This window comes from Ostrinia furnacalis, unplaced genomic scaffold (assembly GCF_004193835.3).
Source record: "Ostrinia furnacalis isolate ACB-3 unplaced genomic scaffold, ASM419383v2 OfSCF1268, whole genome shotgun sequence".
Classification (NCBI taxonomy): domain Eukaryota; kingdom Metazoa; phylum Arthropoda; class Insecta; order Lepidoptera; family Crambidae; genus Ostrinia; species Ostrinia furnacalis.
In genome coordinates, this window is record NW_021131507.1 from 797,352 (window position 1) to 818,817 (window position 21,466).

General features: G+C 38.3%; 1 protein-coding gene across 1 annotated transcript in view; it reads right to left on the bottom strand.

The window, feature by feature from the left end:
- Positions 1–21,466, bottom strand: part of LOC114352169 (interleukin-1 receptor accessory protein) — a 62,506-nt gene that overhangs the window by 17,202 nt on the left and 23,838 nt on the right. The window contains exons 3-6 of the mRNA XM_028303666.1: positions 12,932–13,113; positions 11,274–11,369; positions 5,186–5,294; positions 3,484–3,617 (exon numbers count right to left, since the gene is read on the bottom strand). Of these exons, the coding sequence (XP_028159467.1) occupies positions 3,484–3,617; positions 5,186–5,294; positions 11,274–11,369; positions 12,932–13,113 (521 nt within the window). The remainder of the gene's footprint in view (positions 1–3,483; positions 3,618–5,185; positions 5,295–11,273; positions 11,370–12,931; positions 13,114–21,466) is intronic.

Consider the following 21,466-nt stretch of genomic DNA (forward strand, 5'->3'; position numbering starts at 1 on the left):
AGGAGAATTTTGTATTCTACAATATTGATAATTAATACAAATAGCAAAAAACCCATAGGAAATGAGATATTTCCAAAAAAATTATGTAAGAGAGACCCAGTTTCCCCGTCGCGGCGTCGAGTTTCTGGAACTAATTTTCCCAGCTTATACTCCTAATTTTGTGAAATCGTTTGTCTTTAACAATGAACGACGTGGCGTTCGCGTTTAGTAGCGACTATGACGTCCGTACAAGTTGCGAACGGTGATGGAGCCTCCTAGGCAACCCGCGGCGGAAGAGCTTCCGGCCGGCGCGCGCGCAAGCGCCGTCGCTTCATGTTCCGGCGGCCAGTTGTGACGCTAACGAATTTGAATCCACGTCACATCGAGCTCGCTTTTGAAGGTTCCTTGTTCTATGTGTATTATTTAAGCGTTTGGAACTGATGAAATGGTAATAAAAAAATATTATCGCCATTTTTAATATTTTTTAAACAACATTTGCATTGTTTTTTTAAAATGAAGGATACACTCGGTAAATAATAGATATTGTATTAATGTTAATTAACAATCAATCTACCATAGTATCTACCTATTGATCAAATTAATCTGAAAGACGCTCAAAAATCGATTTAATCTCAAGAATTTTATGGTGTTATAAATTGTTTTTAATCATTAGATTAGTTTAGGTTACATTTCGTCACAGGGTTGTTCACAAAGCCGTTGATGATAATATGAAAGTGAAACGAGTCCGCCGCCGAAGCGCCCGCCGCGGCCGCGTTCATATTTAATTAGGAACTTCGCGCGCCCTCGCCGCCGCCCGCCCGCCGACAGTTGTGAATTCCTCAAACAGTCACACTCGATGCCTTCATATTTCAATTTGCGACGCGCTTAACTAACGATGGTTCTTTTTTAACTCTTCGACGTCAGCGAGTTTGAATTGACCTGACTTATCTACGTTGCCTTCACATTACGTTTGACATTCGCCGTTATCATATCTGGCGAATATTGGAGACGTGTGACGTGTGACGGGGAAGGTTCTCAATTCGGTGTGTATTTTTCAATCAACTCTTTCACTGCGCTCTTGCCGTTCAACTCGACTGTTACCGATCCTCCCCTAGTGGGATGACATTTTACCTGTCGATATATAATTATTAGTGATGGGCCGACTATGGTCTTTGCCGACTAACCGACTAGTCGGTTTTCAAATTGCCGATGAGTCGGCCGACTAATCGGCAATGCCGATAATTCTAATACCTACTTGTTCGAAGAATAATATCTAGATTTTCTCAAAGAAATATGAATATCTAGCTAGATTACCANCTAATTTGACTGGACTATAATCGGCAATGCCGATCATTCTAATACCTACTTGTCCGAATAATAATATCTAGATTTTCTCAAAGAAATATGAATATCTAGATTACCAAAGAGATAAATATAACTTCTTGAGAAATGAAATTTCTTTAATGAGAAAAAATAAAAAGCAACATTACAATCACCTAACAGTACCTAAGGTAGATGTCATAATATTCGACGGCGGAGGGGTCAGAGGAGGTGACAATATGATCACCTCCTGCTGGGCTAGGATGCGAGCCCGAGCGCGCATCAAAATGTATGGGTGAAATTGCGCTTATCGCGGCACGTATCCTAGGCCCACTGATTCCTCTCCACCCTCCACGGTGATGGTCAGAGAGCTGGGGGCGTGGGGGTACCCCCGCCTGCATAGCACGGACTACCACTACCGTCGGAAAGGCAAGGCCCGCCATACATCTGGCCTTGTGCCTGTACTCATACAGGAGGGCCCGCCATACAGGTGGGAAATTGCCGGGACGGACTGTGATAGTTGATGGCATTATCCGGATTCCCATAGTTCTTCACACTATAGCGATCTCAGAGGTTATTTATGTGGGTATTCCTCATCCTTCCGATGAGAGGAGCCCCACATAATCTACCAATTCCCCGCAGGATAGGTAAGCAATTCCATGTATTTTTTCCCCGAAAAAAAAAATTGTCATAATTTTTATTTGATGATTTTCTGGTAATTTTAACTAATCTTAACTTTGTATGAATTTAGACTGAATGCCAAAATTTTAAATCAGGTGAAACCACTTTTTACTGATTTTTTGCAGTCAAAAGTGATTTAGATAACGCCCTTGGTCCACCTCATAACAATCTTGGTGATTATGAGTTTATTTCATTCTGATATTTAATTTTGTAATGCGCCGATTATAATCGGCATATTTTGCCGAATAGTCGTCACTAGTCGGCCGACTACAAATGATGCCGAATAGTCGGCTTTCCCGACTAGTCTCATCTCTATTAACAACCTATAAAGGAGATAATGCTGATTTTTTTTTGTTCCAACATTAAACATTCGTAAAAAGATAAAAGTTTGAATTACTATGTCATTAGAATGCCGCTATGTGGCGCCTTTTTTATAATTTTCAAATGACAAAACGTTGTTGTATTTAATCACTAAAATCAGTTCTGTTAGGGCTTTTTCAAATCCTGTATAAGCGATTGATAAATTATATCTATCTACATTATGCAAAAAAATACAATTGCATAGCAAAAAATAGACTACGTAGGTATGTATTTAATTTCTTAGTATAGCGAGGTCATTGCGAGCAAAGCTTTATAAGGTAGCATTTTATGAAGTGGAATTGGCAGTACTAATTCTGTAAGTTGTTAGGTACAGTTCGAGCCCTCACTGGACACTGCAGCTTAAACAAGCACTTGTCCACTATGGGACTGTCCGAAACAAGAACGTGCAGGATGTGCCAAGAGGCAGATGAAACGCCACTACACATTCTCACGGACTGCGGACCTCTGATGCACAAGCGGAGCTTACACCTGGGCAAACACATCCTAAGCCCACAAGATGTAAAATATATCGCCCCCCAAAAGATACTGCACTTCCTAATGGATGCAGGACTCGGAGGCGAACTGTAAGGAAAACAGCGGCGATCACAATAGATCGATAACGGTCGCAGTGATACTAGGACTCTATTGAACTAGAATAGCCGCTCAACACAAATAAAAAAATAGGTACAGTTACTATTTTTATTTTGTGACCTGCCTCATTACTTAGTTCGCCCCGGACGCGGAGGCGACGGGATACAAAACTCGCATGTTTTATTTGTGTATGCTAACGTACGTAGGTAGCGTTAGGTAACATGTAACGTGAAAAATGGTAGAAAAAAGATGGCCGAAGCTTGCTCCAATTAATACTGGTGCTCGAAAAACGCGCGAACATTTTCAGTGAACACTTTTTCAGCTACTTCACTTTTTCACTGTGTTTTTCTGCTATTTCCCTGGACTATTCGCAAATTGAAAATGAAGTTTGTTCTCGATGTTATTCTGTGCTTTATTTGGGAAAAATCCACGGCGAATTTGTGTTTACAATTTTTCAAATGCGTTCCGACCTTTAGTATGAGAATATGTAGTCAAGGTGTTGGGACAAGAGCCTTACAGTTGCTAGTATTCTCATAAAGTGTGGGTACTCACATTTGTAGTGCACGGTGACGTACTTCCGGTCGACGTGATCGTTGCTGTGCACCACACACGCATACATGCCGTAATCCGGTGCCGCTACGCGCTCGATCCGTAGGTAGGAGCCGATGATATCTTCTACATCATCCCTGTATTGACAGAATAACTTCACATTACACTCGTTTTGTGTAGTAAGATGAGACAACCCTTATTATGGAACATAGTAAACGTTGACAACCATAATAAAGATTTTGAAATGTAATATAAAATAATTGAAAATGCTCAAAACTCGCAACATAAATTGACATTCAACTAATTTTAATTGAACCTAGCTACGAACGAATCAAATCAGCCTGTCAATTTTACAACACATTTTAAATTAATTACAATAATAGACTGCTTTTCACACGTAGCCAAAAAACAACAGGCTTAGCTAATTAGTTTCTAAATTATTGTCAAACTATCAGAAATTATAATTTGCATTTCATTTGAAACATTCCGTTTTAAATGTAAGTCGATAAAACAATCGTTATAAAATTAACAAAAATCTATCAATTTAGGTTTCCAGCAAAAATCCTATGAATTAGCAATTATTAAAACAGTTTGCTGGCATAATTGTGGCAGGGATTACAAATGAATACGCTGAATGATTTAAAACAGAATTCTCTGAAACATTGATCTTCCCCCCTAGACAAAACGCACTTTTTGATCGAATCGAAAATCGAATCCGTCAAAACTCCATACAAAAAAGGGGCTTTTCGACCACTTTTCGACTGGTTTGCGATTATAATTTGCACTTTGTCTAGACCCACTGTACGTTTCCATTGTTTGTTATTCATGACCGCTCTTTTGTTTTATTTATCAATCAACACAAATTGATTCGATAGAAAAAAAAAACGAAAATATAACGTTTAAACATCAGCATTGTTTGAATTGCGGTGATGTTGCTCTCTTTACGAATTTGCTAACTAAAGGTAGTTTGTGTTAACAAATGAAATGTTAGGGCAATGAAATCATACATTTATTAAATATCGTCATACTTTTGTGTTTTTTCGTAAAATGTGATGTTACTCATGGACATGAATAGCTTTTTATTAGCGTTGTTTGATAGTAGGTACATTATGTAAGTAACTAAAAATCTGGGATACATTTCAGTTCATGACGTAAGTAGTTATTTGATAAATGAAAGGTTTTGGTTTAGATATAATATAATTTCAAATAGGAGACAACGCTCTGAAAAACAATTTCATGATTTACGAAATCGCGGGCATAGCTGCTAGTCTTCTGTCTTTAAGAACGTAACTTTCTTTAAAAAGAATATGATATGTGGAAATCATTGGGAATTCCTATGTTCAGCAGTGGACGTCCTATGGCTGAAATAGTGATGATGATGATGACTCAATGAAACTTAAAAATTACGAGAAATGGTTTTTGGATCAAAATGACAATAACGAAAAGGTGCCGGTTATTATTATCTCTGTTTGCGTGGGCAGTTTCTAAGAACGTGGGGTTCTCAGACATTAAAAAAGAAAATTGACGATTTTCCGCAGAATCTACTCGTCACAGGGAAAACCAAACCAAATTCATCACACTTTATACCTACGCGTACCTACATGTATATTAATTACAAATTTTGACGAATCGATTTTGGGGAAAATTGACAATAGCCTTTAACCACCTACCTAGGTGCATTAACTGATTGTTAATGTCCACTTACCGTGTGGTCTTGATCTCTGTTTGTGTGGGCAGTAGGTCGCCCTCGGTGCCGTTGGGCCACACCTTCATCCACCGCAGGTCGCTGCGCGCGTCGGCCAAGTATGACCTACCTGTGGTCAAACGAATTAACATTAGAGTGATATATCTATATCTATAACAGCGAAAGGTCACTGACTGAATCGTCAGAAACTTCAAGTGCTTCAAATTTTGCATGGGGGTGCCTTTTAGAACGTAGGAGATCACTAACACGGAATTTTACAAAATTCAACCTCTAAGGGGGTATCGCGTACAAAGTCGCGGGCGGTCCGCTAGTATAAGATAAAACTTAATTTTTTCATGAATAGCCTTAATCAGTACAAATTAAAACATTTTACTTTCCACCTTTTCTTTGTCGCAGTTCCTCACGGGACATGGCAACTTTAAACATAAACTTCACGAATCCAAACTAGTTCCGTCTCCTTTTTGCGAATGTTCCACTGATGATGTCAGTCATGAGCAGTCTGCCCATCATATCTTGTGGGAGTGTGATCTTTGGAAACATGAACGTGATATAATGCTTAATTCAATACAACATACATCTGTTTCCGCAATTTATTACACCGATCTTGTCGCGACAAGGAAAAATTTCCGTGCTTTTAAGCGATTTTGTGAAAAATATTATTGGCAGGTAGTTGCTAATTGCTCATAAGATAGGCCCCCTTAATTTAATTTATTGTCCGTGGTGCATAATCTTTTTCTTAAAGGTTTTAAACCTTTGTTTGTCACCTGTCATCCGCTTTGCAATGGAGGGAAGTCGAACCTTAATTTCGAACTCCTCCTATGTTCTTCTGATTAATTTCGTTGCGGGTCCAATGACAGTTTAACTTTCCCCCGGGACAAACTTGACCTTCATTGGTTGGGTTTTTGTGGCGGTCAAGCTGTAGATCCTGGCTACACAGGAGTTGCAGTGGTGGGAACGAGAGGTGGGAATAGTCCCGCCTCCGATTTCTTAAATAGCCGCGATCGTTCTAAAATAAGTCGATTATTTGATTCCCGAGAAGTCGTTGAAGAAGATTTACTTAATGAATGGCAAAAAAGATGGGATACGTCAGTCAAAGGACGTCACTTATATAAATTCTTCCCGAATGTACGCGAACGTCTAACTAGGCGATGGTTAGAAATCGACCATTGCTCGTCGCAGTTCCTCACGGGACATGGCAACTTTAAACATAAACTTCACGAATTCAAACTAGTTCCGTCTCCTTTTTGCGAGTGTTCCACTGATGATGTCAGTCATGAGCAGTCTGCCCATCATATCTTGTGGGAGTGTGATCTTTGGAAACATGAACGTGATATAATGCTTAATTCAATACAACATACATCTGTTTCCGCAATTTATTACACCGATCTTGTCGCGACAAGGAAAAATTTCCGTGCTTTTAAGCGATTTTGTGAAAAATATTATTGGCAGGTAGTTGCTAATTGCTCATAAGATGGGCCCCCTTAATTTAATTTATTGTCCGTGGTGCATAATCTTTTTCTTAAAGGTTTTAAACCTTTGTTTGTCACCTGTCATCCGCTTTGCAATGGAGGGAAGTCGAACCTTAATTTCGAACTCCTCCTATGTTCTTCTGATTAATTTCGTTGCGGGTCCAATGACAGTTTAACTTTCCCCCGTGACAAACTTGACCTTCATTGGTTGGGTTTTTGTGGCGGTCAAGCTGTAGATCCTGGCTACACAGGAGTTGCAGTGGTGGGAACGAGAGGTGGGAATAGTCCCGTTTCCACCTTTTGTAGGGGAAAAATACCTATTGAATGGACTTTACATCAAAAAATAATGCGCGTCAAAAATGTAGGTATTCTGCAATTTTGGAGGAAAAATTCAATTAAATTATCACAAGAGCTTTTTTCAACGCATTTTGTTGAACGCATTAACGTCAGAATTCTAATTAAATTCTACAAACTATTTTCACAATAACTTTAGTAATCTAATTAATAAACACACTAGCCCGTTTAAGTTGCTAATAGTTAACAGATTTGAAGACAGAGGGTGAACTTGGCAAGTAGCAAGAAACTTAATGATAGATCGCCCGGTGCTTTGTCCTGCTGGAAGGCTCTTCTGGAAGGACTGGTCTTTTGTTCTAAACGTCCTGCCAGAAGATTATCGCAAGTCCTGCCCGCAGTACGCAATTTGTACGTGTTTGCTTGCTGGTCCTTCCAGCAGTACGGTGACCTTCAAATTTGAACTCATCCTCACCAGAAGTAGTAAACACTTGGTTAGTGTTTATTAAATAAAAAGTCATGTCGTAGAATCATTTTGTTTAACCAGTATTTTACTTTTCTTAATATATTATAAACTTGTTTATCTTCTTTCAACTTAACTAATAGGAACTATAATAAGGAACTTTAAATTAATTACTTTGGTACGTCACTTTGTATTAGAAATTACACCTATCACTTACAAATACACTACAAATTAAAAACAAAAACAAGAAATAAATTATAAATGTTTGATTAGGCTGGAATACTTCACATTCATTATAATATTATCGCCAAAATGTTGCCGACTCCACGCCCGGCGCGTCAAAATGTGTCGCGCGAGCGCGAACGCGCTGCCCCCGTGTATACTCGTGCGCCATCGGGCTCCGACTAACGGTTAGTCGCGTTTTTCGATCTTGGGCACTATTGGGTGAAAGAGAGAGAAACACTCTATTTTTTCGTGTAAATTTGAAATTTGTACAATGTATACTTACGAAACTGTGATCTTTTAATTTTGCGTCCTACCGGAAGTACTTTAAGTCCTGCTGGCAGGACTCCGGGCGATCTATCATTAACATTTACTGTGAAAGAACTATAGTCGATGAGATTTAATTAATTTCATCCTGAAATGTTTGTGAAAATGTTGTACGTACTTTTAGTAGAACTAAAACGAGTGTTATAAATAAAACACAAGCTTTGCCAGCCACCTCGCCCACGTGGATATCAGACGATTATGAAAAGCCTTTATCGTATTATTTTCTTATACTTTTCGTCCATTTCATTTTTCTACTGCGACAAAGTCTATGTCTATTACATGCCTCTAACTAAGTCTACATATATGTGGATGAGACTAAGAGCCTTATGCAACTTTAAACAGAAGTAAGTTAAAATCAACAAACGGACAATTGAAAACGTAAAAAACAATTTTATTCTTATTACTACACTCGCAGTTACAGCAGTTGCATCTATACTAATATTAGAATAGTATTAGATGCTACCGATGTTATTTTGCCCTACTCACCCCCTTTTATACCCCCACTATATAACATGTTAGGGGAAGCTGGGCGTGACGAATCCCACGGCGCTTGGGATTAACGAGCGTGAGCGGGCGCCTTTGTCGTGAATATTCAAAGGATCCACATCAAATACTGGATTTATGGCAGCTTCAAACAATATTTGTGGTTTTGTTTGAAGCAACAAACACTATGAGATGTAGGTTTCAATCTGAATGTAATGTTGCTTTAGTACAGTCCACATCCCATTGACTACTCATATTGTTACAATATCGCATCTAACTAGCCCTATAATATGTATAAAGTATTAAGTTCCACGTGCCGTTAATTCTACAGTCAGTCAACTAATAAATACGTCCCAAAAGCCGATCTCTGAAATTAATTTATAGTAAGAAACTTCAACGAAAAGAAAGTTCCAAAACGAATGAAAGTTCCTTTTAATATTGCCAGTGGTATTATTTAAGAAGCGAGCAATGAGCATGCCTAGCAACTGACGATCGATGCTCAGATACGGTTACAGCGTATTTGCGACGTAGGTAGGTACTACCTATCTACTTATTATTTAGATATGACATGCATGACCCCACGTTGTTTCAACCAGGTCAGCTGTGATCGACATCTGTATTGAAGGATCATAATGATCCGATTACATAATACAAGAGCTCAAGGCTAAATTCAATTTAAAGCATGAACTACTGAGATGGAATCGAGTACATATTTAGTTAGAGCCTAACCAGCAAATCGTCAGCAGGAGATTGGTCGGAAAAAAGCACGCGGTCTTTCTTCATCCAATGGCATTAAAATTTTAAAACCGTCAAAAAATTACTTACGCACTGTTAGAACATCACTGAAGAAATAGGGTTTTTGATAGAAATCACATTTGAAATTTTGAAGTACTAAATACCTTATCGAAATAGAACTAATCCGTGAGCTAACACTTACTGTGAAGCAAGATAATTACATCCTTTGTTTGGCACCCATAACGAAGTATCGGACCGTGTCGGTAGCACGTTAATTCAGCCGAGAGCAACAGAACACATTCAATTTTCATACCATTTTATATGCCTGCCGCCTTTGGCCCACCTCTGCAGGAATACTTCGAAACGCTGCCACGTAGTTTTGGGTCTATCTGTCACTGTCGCTCATGCTGACATCTCGCTTTGCGTGAGAAGGATGGCAAGATTCGAAACTAAGGATAACGTTTTACGGAATAACCCCGCTGTAAGCACGTTAAGACTCCCTGCGGCTTTTGATTCAATTAACTTCGATTCCAATTAGTTTCCATTGACTTTGATATTGAAAAATAAAACCGACTCCAAAAAGTTGAAAAATTATTACTAATTACCTACTTATTTATTAGGACGAATTAATATTTATGTAGGTATACCATGATTGATACTTTTGGAGTCGGTGCAGGCAAACTTTACATGTTTCATAATCTTGGCACCGACTCCAGAAGTATCACTCATGGTATACCTACATAAATTTATATTAATTCGTCCTAATAAATAAGTAGGTACCTAATTAGTAATTATTTTTCAACTTTTTAGTGTAGGTTTTTTGGAGTCGATTTTTTTTTTTTTTATAAAATTTTACTTATTTCTTGCTTTTTAGTTAACTAATTATTACCTTGATGTTACCACTGAAGGTAGGCAGTACATTGAGACCATATTCTTCATGTCTACTGTAAAATAATATTCCCTACAAAATACAGGTTACCATATAGGAAACCTAAAAATACCTTAAACCGTCAGCCCACCTTAAAAACATGAAAGAATACAACTGTTGGTCTATTTGTAACTTTAATATTTAAAGAATTATCTTCCAACTCCTAAGCATTAAGGAGTTGTACCTACCATGACCAGTTCATCATGATGAGATGATGAATATCTGATGTAAACACTTGAATAACTTTAGAAACTATACTTATCTATAAAATTAAAAGAATTATCTTCCAACTCCTAAGCATTAAGGAGTTTTACCTTCTATCATCAGCTCATCAATATGAGATGATGATTTCCAGGAGCAAATACTTGAATAACTTAAGAAAAAGTTTAAAAAACGATATACGTGCCTATAAAATTTGAGGGTTGCCCTCGATTTCCCTAGGATCCCATCATCAGATCCTAACTTGGTGACAATGGGACCACCTCAGAAGTGTACCCTATCGAACAAAAAAAGAATTTTGAAAATCGGTCCACAATTGACGGAGTAATCGGTGAACATACATAGAAAAAAATAATAATACATGACATACAGTCGAACATATAACCTCCTCCTTTTTTGAAGTCGGTTAATAAAGTAAAGCTAAAGCAAATGAATATTAAAAAGGTTTGCTTTCAGTCTGCAAATTGTATTTGTAAATAAATAAAACCGGATCCAATTAAAGTGATTTTTGAAGCGGTTGAATTTTGCTAAAAGTTTATTTTGTAGGCTTTAAGTGGAACATAAATAAGCTCTGTTATTGATGAAGGGTGGGCGTTTGTTAGAATAATGATTTTTATGATATATTAAGAGTTCTGAGGTAACAATATACAAAAACAATTTTATGCCTAAATTATTTACCTTTTTTAAGTCGGTTAAGCATAGAGACATTAACCTTTCTTTCATACCCACATCACATTCAGTAATTTAGTGGTAGGGGAAGTATTTATATGACGTGTATACGAAAATAATGAGCGGATGATAATTGGTAGACAAAATAATGAGTATTAAATATAAAATATCGAGATGAGACGTGTACGAAAATAATCGACGGATGAGGATTATCGGACGGAATAATAAGTACAAATTATTATTAAGTTATTAATAGGTACTACAGATTAATATTAAACTTACCGATCAGAGCTTCGCAGTAGAGGCGCAAGTCGGTCCCCTCCTCCACCCACTGGTCCTTGGATATGAACATTGTCCGAGGCGTCCCCGTAGGCTTTTCTGCGAAACAGAAATCATATTTAATATCATGCGTTTTCTCGTTAAAACATTTTTTTCCACTTACAAAAGCTATTCTGGTAGGACTTTGTATTTTTCTGGCTAACAGTTATTTTTGTTTCAAATTGCCAGAGATTTCCAGAAATTATTATTATTATTCTCATCGATTTCATATCGCCCATTAGGGAGATGAAAATGCCTGCTCTACTTATTTATTGTATGAAGAGCTGCCAGAATATACAATTTATCTTTAAAACAGAAGTTTCACGTAGGTATTTCATGAATATTCAGAGTACTGTTAAAAGCACTTTGCTTCTACCAATTATTAATTTCTATTTATAAAAAATAAATTTGTACAGGAGGAAATCTAAAAATAGGCATATAAGAACGTCCTATGACGTATAATAAAACAATATAACCAAAATGTAGCGATTTAATAATTTATTGTATGTGTAAGAGCACCATTACGATATTTCCCAGCACCAGTACAGATTAAATGTTTGCTTTTAACATGAGCGCTGCACTTAATGGAATTGCAAACAGAGCCAGGCAGATTTAATGCCTTTATTATGATATTAATCTATTAATGCTTATAGAAAGTGTACAAGGGAAAATGAGACACTCTTTTCTCATTTTACCTTATCCATCGTATGTAACACGGCTACAATAAAAATTGTCCTTTACCAGAATGTGTTTTATTTATTCCATTTAATATGGATTTACAGTGATTTATGTAGGTACAGTTAAAAGCACATCAGGCATTACATTTTTGTTGCAAAATAGCACCTATTTACAACTTAATAGATGCCACAGTATTTATTTATTTTCTTTATTCGGAAAACATACAGCATACACAGGTAGCAAACAAAAAATAGGTCTTACACAAGCCTGAGGCTGGGTTGCACCATCTTACTTTAGGTCCAAAATCTGTCAAACTATGGAGTTTGACAGATTTTTTGTATGGACAAAAAACACCGGTTATCGTTATAGTTACGGTCAAAGTTTGGTGGTGCAACTCAGCCTAAGAGTTTCTAGAACTGTCGTCGTCTGTTACCTAATACGTGAGTGTAGATAGGATCCAATTTACTTAGCTCATTATGGAGATACACATCCTTTGGTAAGTTGTCTCTTCCTCGTTTATGTCTTGGTCTTACCTAAGACGCCTAGCTAGGGTGTGTCTCATCCGGCATACATAACGTCTGGTTTACACTATTCCTCATTTTTATTTCTGGATGTTGCCAAAGATTTCTTGCGTTTCGTAGCGCGTTCTAGGTTGAACTATTTCTCTTTTACTTTTACCCTAGATGTACAGTATGAGGTAGTGCGCCAGAGCGTACTGGATAGCTGCTTCTGTTTAGCTAGATAGCATGCCTCGGTACTACTCAAACTTCACTGGTTGGATTTTATTGGAAGTCAAACTGTAGATGCTGGCTATCTAAGAAAGAGAGCTAGAATTGGCAAAGTGTTCCTGACTATTATACATGAGTTGCAGTGATGGGAAAGAGATGTACAATTAGGATCAGTCCCATTCTAATTAGCTACTTCTTTGAATAAGGTTGCCTTACCTAAGATATCGAGCCTGACAGTGTGCGTCTCGCTGTGAGTCTCGTTGCTCATCCGACAGGTGTAGTTGCCAGAGTCCCCTCGAGCTGCCCGCTGAGTGTAGAGCGTTTGGTTAGCTGCCTCTGGGTACAAGATGAGGTTGGACACCCCTGCTGACCATGGGTACGCCACTCCATCCTTGAACCTGGTGAAGAAGAAGGAAATTAGTAAATGATGATAATTCAACGATATAACAGTGTAAACTCTATAACGACCAACAAGGGGCTGATCATTTTTCAGCGTTATAGAGATTAGAAGTTAAATGGAGAAATAAGGTAGAGTGAATAGAAAACAAGGTAAACCAACTAATCAAGCAAATTAAACATTGTGAGGAGTTTGTCGTTAAATCGAGTGACGTTATAGAGTTTACGCTGTATTTGAGTCCACCGTTTGGTCCGGGAATCCCTATTTCGGAACGAAACTGGATGAGCAATACAAAGGTGTGATTTATACAATTCACAGCTCCGATTATAAAACAGTTTACATTGAATAGAATATACGAACAAAACGCACGAAGTGAGTGCAGACAAAGCGTTTTCGCGGAACGGGCGCCGGAACCCGACCATTGTTCTCGGCTGCACTCCGTTGGGCATTCGGAGCGGTGCAGTAAGTGCAGCCGCAATGCTTTTGAAACCTTATTACCTTTGGCATAAGGAAAAGTAACGTGACTTTTGACAGTACCTCGAGCAGAAGGCACTGGCGAAACCTTTTACACAGAGTTATACTCGTATTTATATGCATAAATACATTTGTAAGGCATGAGTGTGATAAAAGCAGTTATGTTCTAGAAAATAATATATTTTAATTCTCAGTAACGTATTTTTTCGTAGTCTAAAAGTACCTAGATTATAATGCAGAAGTATCATATTCATACAGTATTCAATAACTTTCACATAATTAATTTGAATATTAAAGGCGGTGGCAAAAGCTTTCTCCGAAATCAAGAATTCAGTAAATGTACATGCAAGGAGAACTTACGGGAATTATTTGTTTCCAAGTAAGTGTAAGTACGCTAGCAAAAACGCGATGTTATCTCGAGTCCATTATGTTCTCATTAGCTACGTCATGAATTTTAATTCGCCAGCTGTAGCGGCGAGTCCGAGAGGTAACGGTGCAGGTGCGCGATTTAGAGATTGCGGCGAGCGCGGGCGCATCCGCGGCGCATTGTCATTTCCCGGTGAAACCCACTCTGCACTTCTATGTGCAGGAAATAATTCGCAGTAACGACTAATGGCCCGTCATTCCGGCGTGCGGCGCGGCTTCTGGCGCAATGCAGCTGCCGACGACAGCGCGATTCCGCGAAATAGACGATTACATCCACGTCGATGAACAAATCATGCTACTCAACTCAATTGACGTTCGCAATTATACACGGCATAATTCCCGTCTCATCTCGATTTACATTAGCAGTTCGGCTAAGCTAACAGCTGTAAATTGTTCGACGAAACTGGCTTGCGCAAACAAGACATCGCGCTAACCCCGCGATTCCGAGGAACAGTAAAATTTTGCGGGAGCCGTTTTTGTATAGCTTGGAAGGAAAACAAACATTCGGCTGATGTTTCATCGCAAGGCCACGCGGGATTGTTTCCTAGAAGCGGGCGGGGCGCGCGATTCATGTCTAAGATTTCCTATTTTCACGATTGGTCAGTGCTTAGCATATTTATATGCCTACAAAGCGGAGGCTACGCACGAACCACTTCCTACATACAACATATGTATTTGTTAAAAGATAGCCCACGTGTGGTCTGCCAATACGAGATCAAATTCGACACTAATCTTAATTCATTACGATAGAGTTTAAAGTAGAGGAGTGGAACCGCCCAACAGTTTAAAATAAACAAAACCAGCACGGTAGGTGGTTACCTATATAAAAACAAATTCAGGGAAAATACAGCAGATATTGAAGCGGTTTAGCCGATACTAATCACGAGGATTCGTGGAAACCATTAAAACTATTTAGCTTTTACTTGTTATTCGTGTGACCATATCAGAGGGGTATGGCACGTGCGCTGTAGATTGACCTTGGCGATAAACGTTTTCCGCGAGCGAATTCAACAACAAATCCAGTTGGCTATTTCAGCCATTTCTTTGAAAACGTCGCCAGGGAGTATATTTACGGCATTCATCCTACTTTTACACATCCCTGGGAGAATGTATTGAATATTTTTATCGTTTTAGCAGCAGTGACTCATGTTCGCACACGTATAAATATTGAAGCATGCTGTTTATCGAAAGCTCTTATGGTAATGTTCCAATGACAGTGTTAAAAGTTGTCTGACAATTTATCATATTTTTATCAGTTCATATTTATGAGCAGGATACAATGCGAGCTCGTAAGTAAACCTCTACATTAACGTTGCGAAGATTTTTCCAAGAATCATAATTCAAGGCAATCTTTAATCGTAATCTTTTCTCTTTGCCGAATGACACTGTAGGTATTGTTATCTCCGAAATACATTTGCGTTTTATTTGAGTCGTGCGTGTCTGTAGTAAAGCGAAAGTAAAACAATAAGAAGAATCATACCATTTTGACTTTTTGTATGGGCCTGCTCGATCGGCGACTTATTATAAAGACAACAATATAAGCAATTATTGAGATAATGATCATCGACTATTTATAAAACAGGACATCTTTATTATCTTGTTTTACCATAACGGACAATGCACCATCGAGAACGATGTCTGTTACGACTGTTTATTTCACGTGCTAAAAACAACCAGAATATGTTTGACCTTTGCATCGCTATTGTGTGAAAAATATAAAGTGTATTAGATAAATAGCGTTTCATCTCTATCATTGCATGTTAAATATCTTATGTCAGAAAGAGATAAACTATGCAGTGATTAGTATTGCAAACAATGATAAAAACTGGGATGAATCTTTTATAAACGACTAAGAAATAATCGGTAAGTTTGACAGTTGATATGACGCTATCAGCTAGATTTAATCTACATGAAGAATACATTGTATAGTGATGTCAGCATTTATTGGATTAACTTTTTAACAAACAATACTGCGAACGGGGAGTATTCTGTTCCTAACGGATCTTCAGATTGAAGAAGAATGCGTCAGTGTAAAATGGCGGACAAAATAAAAGAACATCTAACTCAAAAGCAATCTCTAATGATTGTAGCGCATATTAAATGGGCAGATAACGAAGGTCTGCGAAACAAAAACCGCGGTGAGGTCACCAACCAGCCGCCGCGCCCTCCGGCCGTCTCATCCCCGCGAACATTTCCCAAATCGCCCGAGACAGGGTTGCCAGCTATTTCATCGGTAAACTGGATTTGGCAGCCATCTAGACATTGAGGTAAAAAGACTTAGTAAGAAGAAGATTATAATAAGAAGACACCAAGAGCACGACTAAACGAACAACACGAGAGAGAGAGAAAGGCCGCCACTATTTTAGCATCTTCCCCAGATTCAGTAATAGTTAGTGAAAAGGGACTATTTTACTCCTGGGATGAGAAGACATTGCAGGTTTAAATCGCCCAGAATGTCTGGTGAAAAAATGATTACGTACTTCGGAGAGCACTATAAGCCATATGTATTTTTAACCAAGACTGACGTCATCGGTCCAGAAAATCTGACACAAGAGTTGGTAGCTACAGCTTAGACGAGGAAAGTAGGTAAGACCTGTTTCATTTATCATATAAGCCACTAAAGAAGAATAAAGCCTTGATGTGGAGCTTTGAATAAAGCCTGGCAACCCTACCCGAACCGGTCCTTGACCGCGCCCGCCTGCACCAATCTCGCTTCATTTTGCAATCCCGTGGTCCCGTGGGATCGTTGCCAAAATAAAAAATTAAATGAAAAAATTAACATATTTAAATCAGCCAACGCAATCGCGGTTATTATGCCGACACTTATAATAACGTCCACTTGATTCCAGTAAGAGCATTATTCTTAAGTTATGTATTATTAGATTGGGATTGCAGAATCTGGTGTTTTTTTTTTTGATTAAACAATTACGAATAACATCGTTGCATTGAAGAAAAAGTCACTCACAATTTCACAATGATGAAAAAATCTTATTCTTTTGTGAGTTATTCAGCTTTTCCTTTAGGTCTTTGCGCGAATCCTGTTCGTGTCTTAGACTTGGTATCTTCTCGCCTTATAAACTGCTCAAATATGCATATAATTACATGTTCCCATGGGATCTCTCTTCCCGGGATCGCAAGCCCTAACCGCAGCCACAAATCATTCGAGGCTGCTGACATACAGGACCTAATAATACCCCGCCGTAACTTAGCTTTAAGTTCCAGGAAGATTTTGGGTTACAGGAAAATGCTCCGCAAGTTGTATGGAACTTAATTATTAACATCTTTTATTAGATCTAGACTTGAATCTTGTTAAAATATTACTCGCAGTTCATTAAAAGTTTCTTTGCAATATTGAGGCACCAATTAAAAATTAACATTGCAAACATTCAGCTCCGCTCCGAGTATTTTATTTTACTGATCGCTTATCTTAAAATTAAATCAAAACAATCACCTAAAAATATTTCGGTTACATTCTGAATCATAAAACCTATCTTATGGTCACAATCAGAGTTGCATGATTAGCCCCATACTTTTTTATTCTACGGTCACGACTTCATATTGGATTCAATACCTGGAATTGGCACTTTACAAGATTACGTATAGAGGTACTATTGCAAATGAAATTGTATTCACTCGCTCACACGTTTGTTAACTAAATATCTCAAAGCAAATATTTTCTAAATGATATTTCATTTTAAAACACTGAAATTTAACTTTCAAAAATCACATGCATTCTGCAGTTAGTCAGGTATTCGGGCTGCTATAAAAGTTTTATTGGCATGATTAACATTTTTGATGATTCAGTGCAGCTCAGTCAACTCAAAAACCGGGGCAAGGCTGGAGGCTGTGATGCGTGCTCCAGTGAACACTGACCTGGCGATCTTACTACGTAACGACATAATATGACCAAGTGACGGTTTTTATTCAGTCTGGTATCACGAAACAACACTTATCTTCTCAATTTTGAAGAGTGTGGCAATAATTTTCAACTTATAACGCAGTAGCAAAGGTTTGTTTTTCGCGAACATTAAGGATCAGATAAACTCACAGCAAATGTAATAGTCAAGGTGTACAATGAAATCCGGCCATTAGTCAGTGGAAGTTCATCCGCCATGTAAAGTAATGCACCGAACAAGGAGAATTATCGTAAGCAGACAGTTCGTATACATGCCACTGGAAGCGTTTGTCACTGATCACATAAAATTTGCATCTATTTAACAATATTAACATTCAATATATTCGATTCTAAACTATTAGGCAATTATAAGTATCTAGAACGTCAAGAATATTCGGAAAATCCAAATGATCTCAGTGATGTCACGCACATTGTAATTAGAATTGTTCCCCACGATGATAAGCAACTAAGATGATTGTTTCTTGCGATTATGTCCGGGTTTTTGTGGGAGACAGCTCATGTCTCACGTCAATTACTTAACCCGATGCAGATTGTAAAAAATTAAGAAGATGTTATGTTAAATTGATTACAAGCAATTAAGGTCGATGCACTGCGGGTGCCCGTGCGACCTCGAGACTTCAAGCCAGCAGGTTTTCAGAGGAACGTCTCCGTCGGGCGTAGTAACTGGAAGAGCAGTGGAGGAGACGATCGCGAGAATCGTACTTAATAAATGTAAGACTTAGACAACAAAGAAAGGCGGTTAATGAGCGAGTTGCGTTTCATTCCACGAATAAGTAATTAGGGCTAGCGGAGCCGGCTGCGGGCCAAAATGACACCGCCGGAGGAGGCCGCGGCCAACCCTTTGTCGACGGGCTGCTGATAGTTTCTCTGAACTACTGCAATTACACTCGAGTTGCGAACAGTTGTCGCACACACACGCACCGCATAATCACCGCGCTCCCTTACATTACTCTGTAATCATACGTTTGCCAGTCACGCACCGATGACAATAATAACAACTATTCGTTGTGGGAATCGGAAAACTGAATATGTATGATCTGCAACATAAAAATTGTTCTTCAAATGTTGCAAATATTTATGATTTACAGGCAAACGCAGGCTGAAGAACTCCAGCGTTATAGGCGAATGGGTTTGCAACAAAGTATGTTATTTCATTTATAGGGAATCATACCCCATGACAATGATAGGGTTTTGCTTTTAAGCTAATGGAGATTTGTAATCCTCATAGAATCCCAACTTGATGGTGAAACTTTAATAAACTAAATCACGAACAGGTAAAATCAGCAACACGTGATGGGAAATCTCCGTAATAGGTTTCTTTATGATTTACAAATTGTTTCCTAATTTGATAATTTCAAAGAAAAACCACGCAATGACTAGAAATAAAACAAACTTATGCTTCCAAACTTCAGATATCACGAGGCTGGTAATTTTATTACGGTATAATTAACGTACATTTGTAAATAAACCATATAAAATACAGGATGCAAGGGATCAAAGGCAAAAATTTAAGTGTAAGATGTGCAAAACAGGTTTAAAGAAGTTAATTTAAAGATTGACTATCACACGTCCTCATTCCAAATAATCTAGGATCTAGCCTTGAATTACTTCGCACGGGTGTATGACGTTAATGCATGCGCTAAAATGCATTTATCCGGTGCGAGTTCCCTCCCTAACGGTCCCGAGTGAGCCTGTTAAAACGCACCGGCGATCGGGCGCACGCAATGCTCATTGCCGTGGGTATATGAATCGCGATAAACCCGCAATTTATTGCGATTTCGACTGAACTGCATTTTAACATATAAAACAGCTATTAATACGAACAGGATACCGACCGAGGATGGCAACCGTTATTCGTTACTGCTTCACGAATAATTATCCGCATGTAAAGAATAACCACATGTTCGTGTAGATTCCTGTACTGTAATAACATAGACATGATCTTGCATGTAGAGCTCATAGCTAACAAGACGTGTAGGATCTATTGCATGTATTTAGTGTGGTTTAGGGATGCGCGATGGGAATGGTTGTAATGTTCAATGGAGCTTTTAGAAAAACCGCAAACTGCCGGGTCCGGTAAAAACTTGTATGTACAGACTTGCACATCGAGCTTAACGCTGTAGCATCTTATGTACTTGAAATAGTTGCTATTTTGCAACATGCACAGACTGAGCGATTGTAAAACAGGTGAACGGGAAACCGCGGTCTCCCGATGCGCGGGCGCAGCTCCCTAACAAGCTACAACTGTAAAGACGAGTCCAGCCTGGACGCGGTGACGCGGAAGCACGAGATTAACTATACCATAAAACAACTCCACCGTAACTTATCTTTAAATGACTCGCTGGGACTCATGGCATAAATTTCGACGAACGATTCATTTGAAGCCTTTTGTTGGCTAAATGACACGCAAAATTCTAAGGTGTAGAGTGACGCAGATTTAGAATTAAACTCCTAAACTATAGTAATACTCGTATCATAAGTGAATAGATATAACAATAGATACAGAGAGCTAGAATAAGATCACCTGAAATAATACACTTGAATTCACGACATTTAACTGGTCTTCGGACTGCTTACCTACACTACTGAAGCCAAGCTACCGAAATGTCATTTTAAAAGTATTGGATCAAAAAATCATCTTCTATGCTTATAGAAAAAGCTAAGATCTAAATGATGTCATGATTGTTAAAAAAACGCAACATATCGCAGAACAATTACATCGTCGTAATCTAAAATAAACGAAATGTATGACGAGGATTGTTGCGTCACAGTTTAAGAGGATAAGTATAAGAAACTAATTTCAATTCGCGGTCCTTTACGTGTATAGGGAAAAAACCCTGCAGTTCTACCACGAAAACCGTTTAACATAATTTATTAGATACAAATCTGTGAAGACCCACATTTGGGCTATCAAAATTATAAACGGTCTAGTGGATCAACAATCAATTCCTAAAATTGTTTCAAATAGGCTATAGGGCCACGAGAAGCGAGTTGCGAAGCTATTAAAAAACGGCTTCCCAGAAAATCTCTGCATGCTTGTTCCGATAGTTTAGCTAAGGATATTTCGTCGAAATTTCCTCGGCTGGTGGTTGTTGTTTAATAATAACATGATATTTCATTATTATAAATTCTTTTGTGTCTATACTCTGAGTAACTCTGTTTTTTGTTTCTAGGTTCTCGAAATTTTGATCGATTGGAACGATTGAATTCTGGTTCAAGTCATTAAAATCATTTTCAGGGAAAAATCGGTGAACCCATAATTTCTCGTGATATGGTAGAGCTGAACTTAAACTTAAAAAAGTAATATAATGTAAGAGCTTCAAAAAAAATTGTGTCTTGTAGGAGTTTACTTTTACAATCATTGGTCTGTGTAATGAAAATTATGACGTTGAACGGAGATATTACTTTCAGTACATTAGTCATTGCAAAAGGTTAACTTGTGAATGTCTAGAAAACACATATGAGAACAAGGACAACGCGTTGGACACATCTGCGATGTCAGGGAAATAAGAGCAATGCGATGTAAGCTACATTGTTA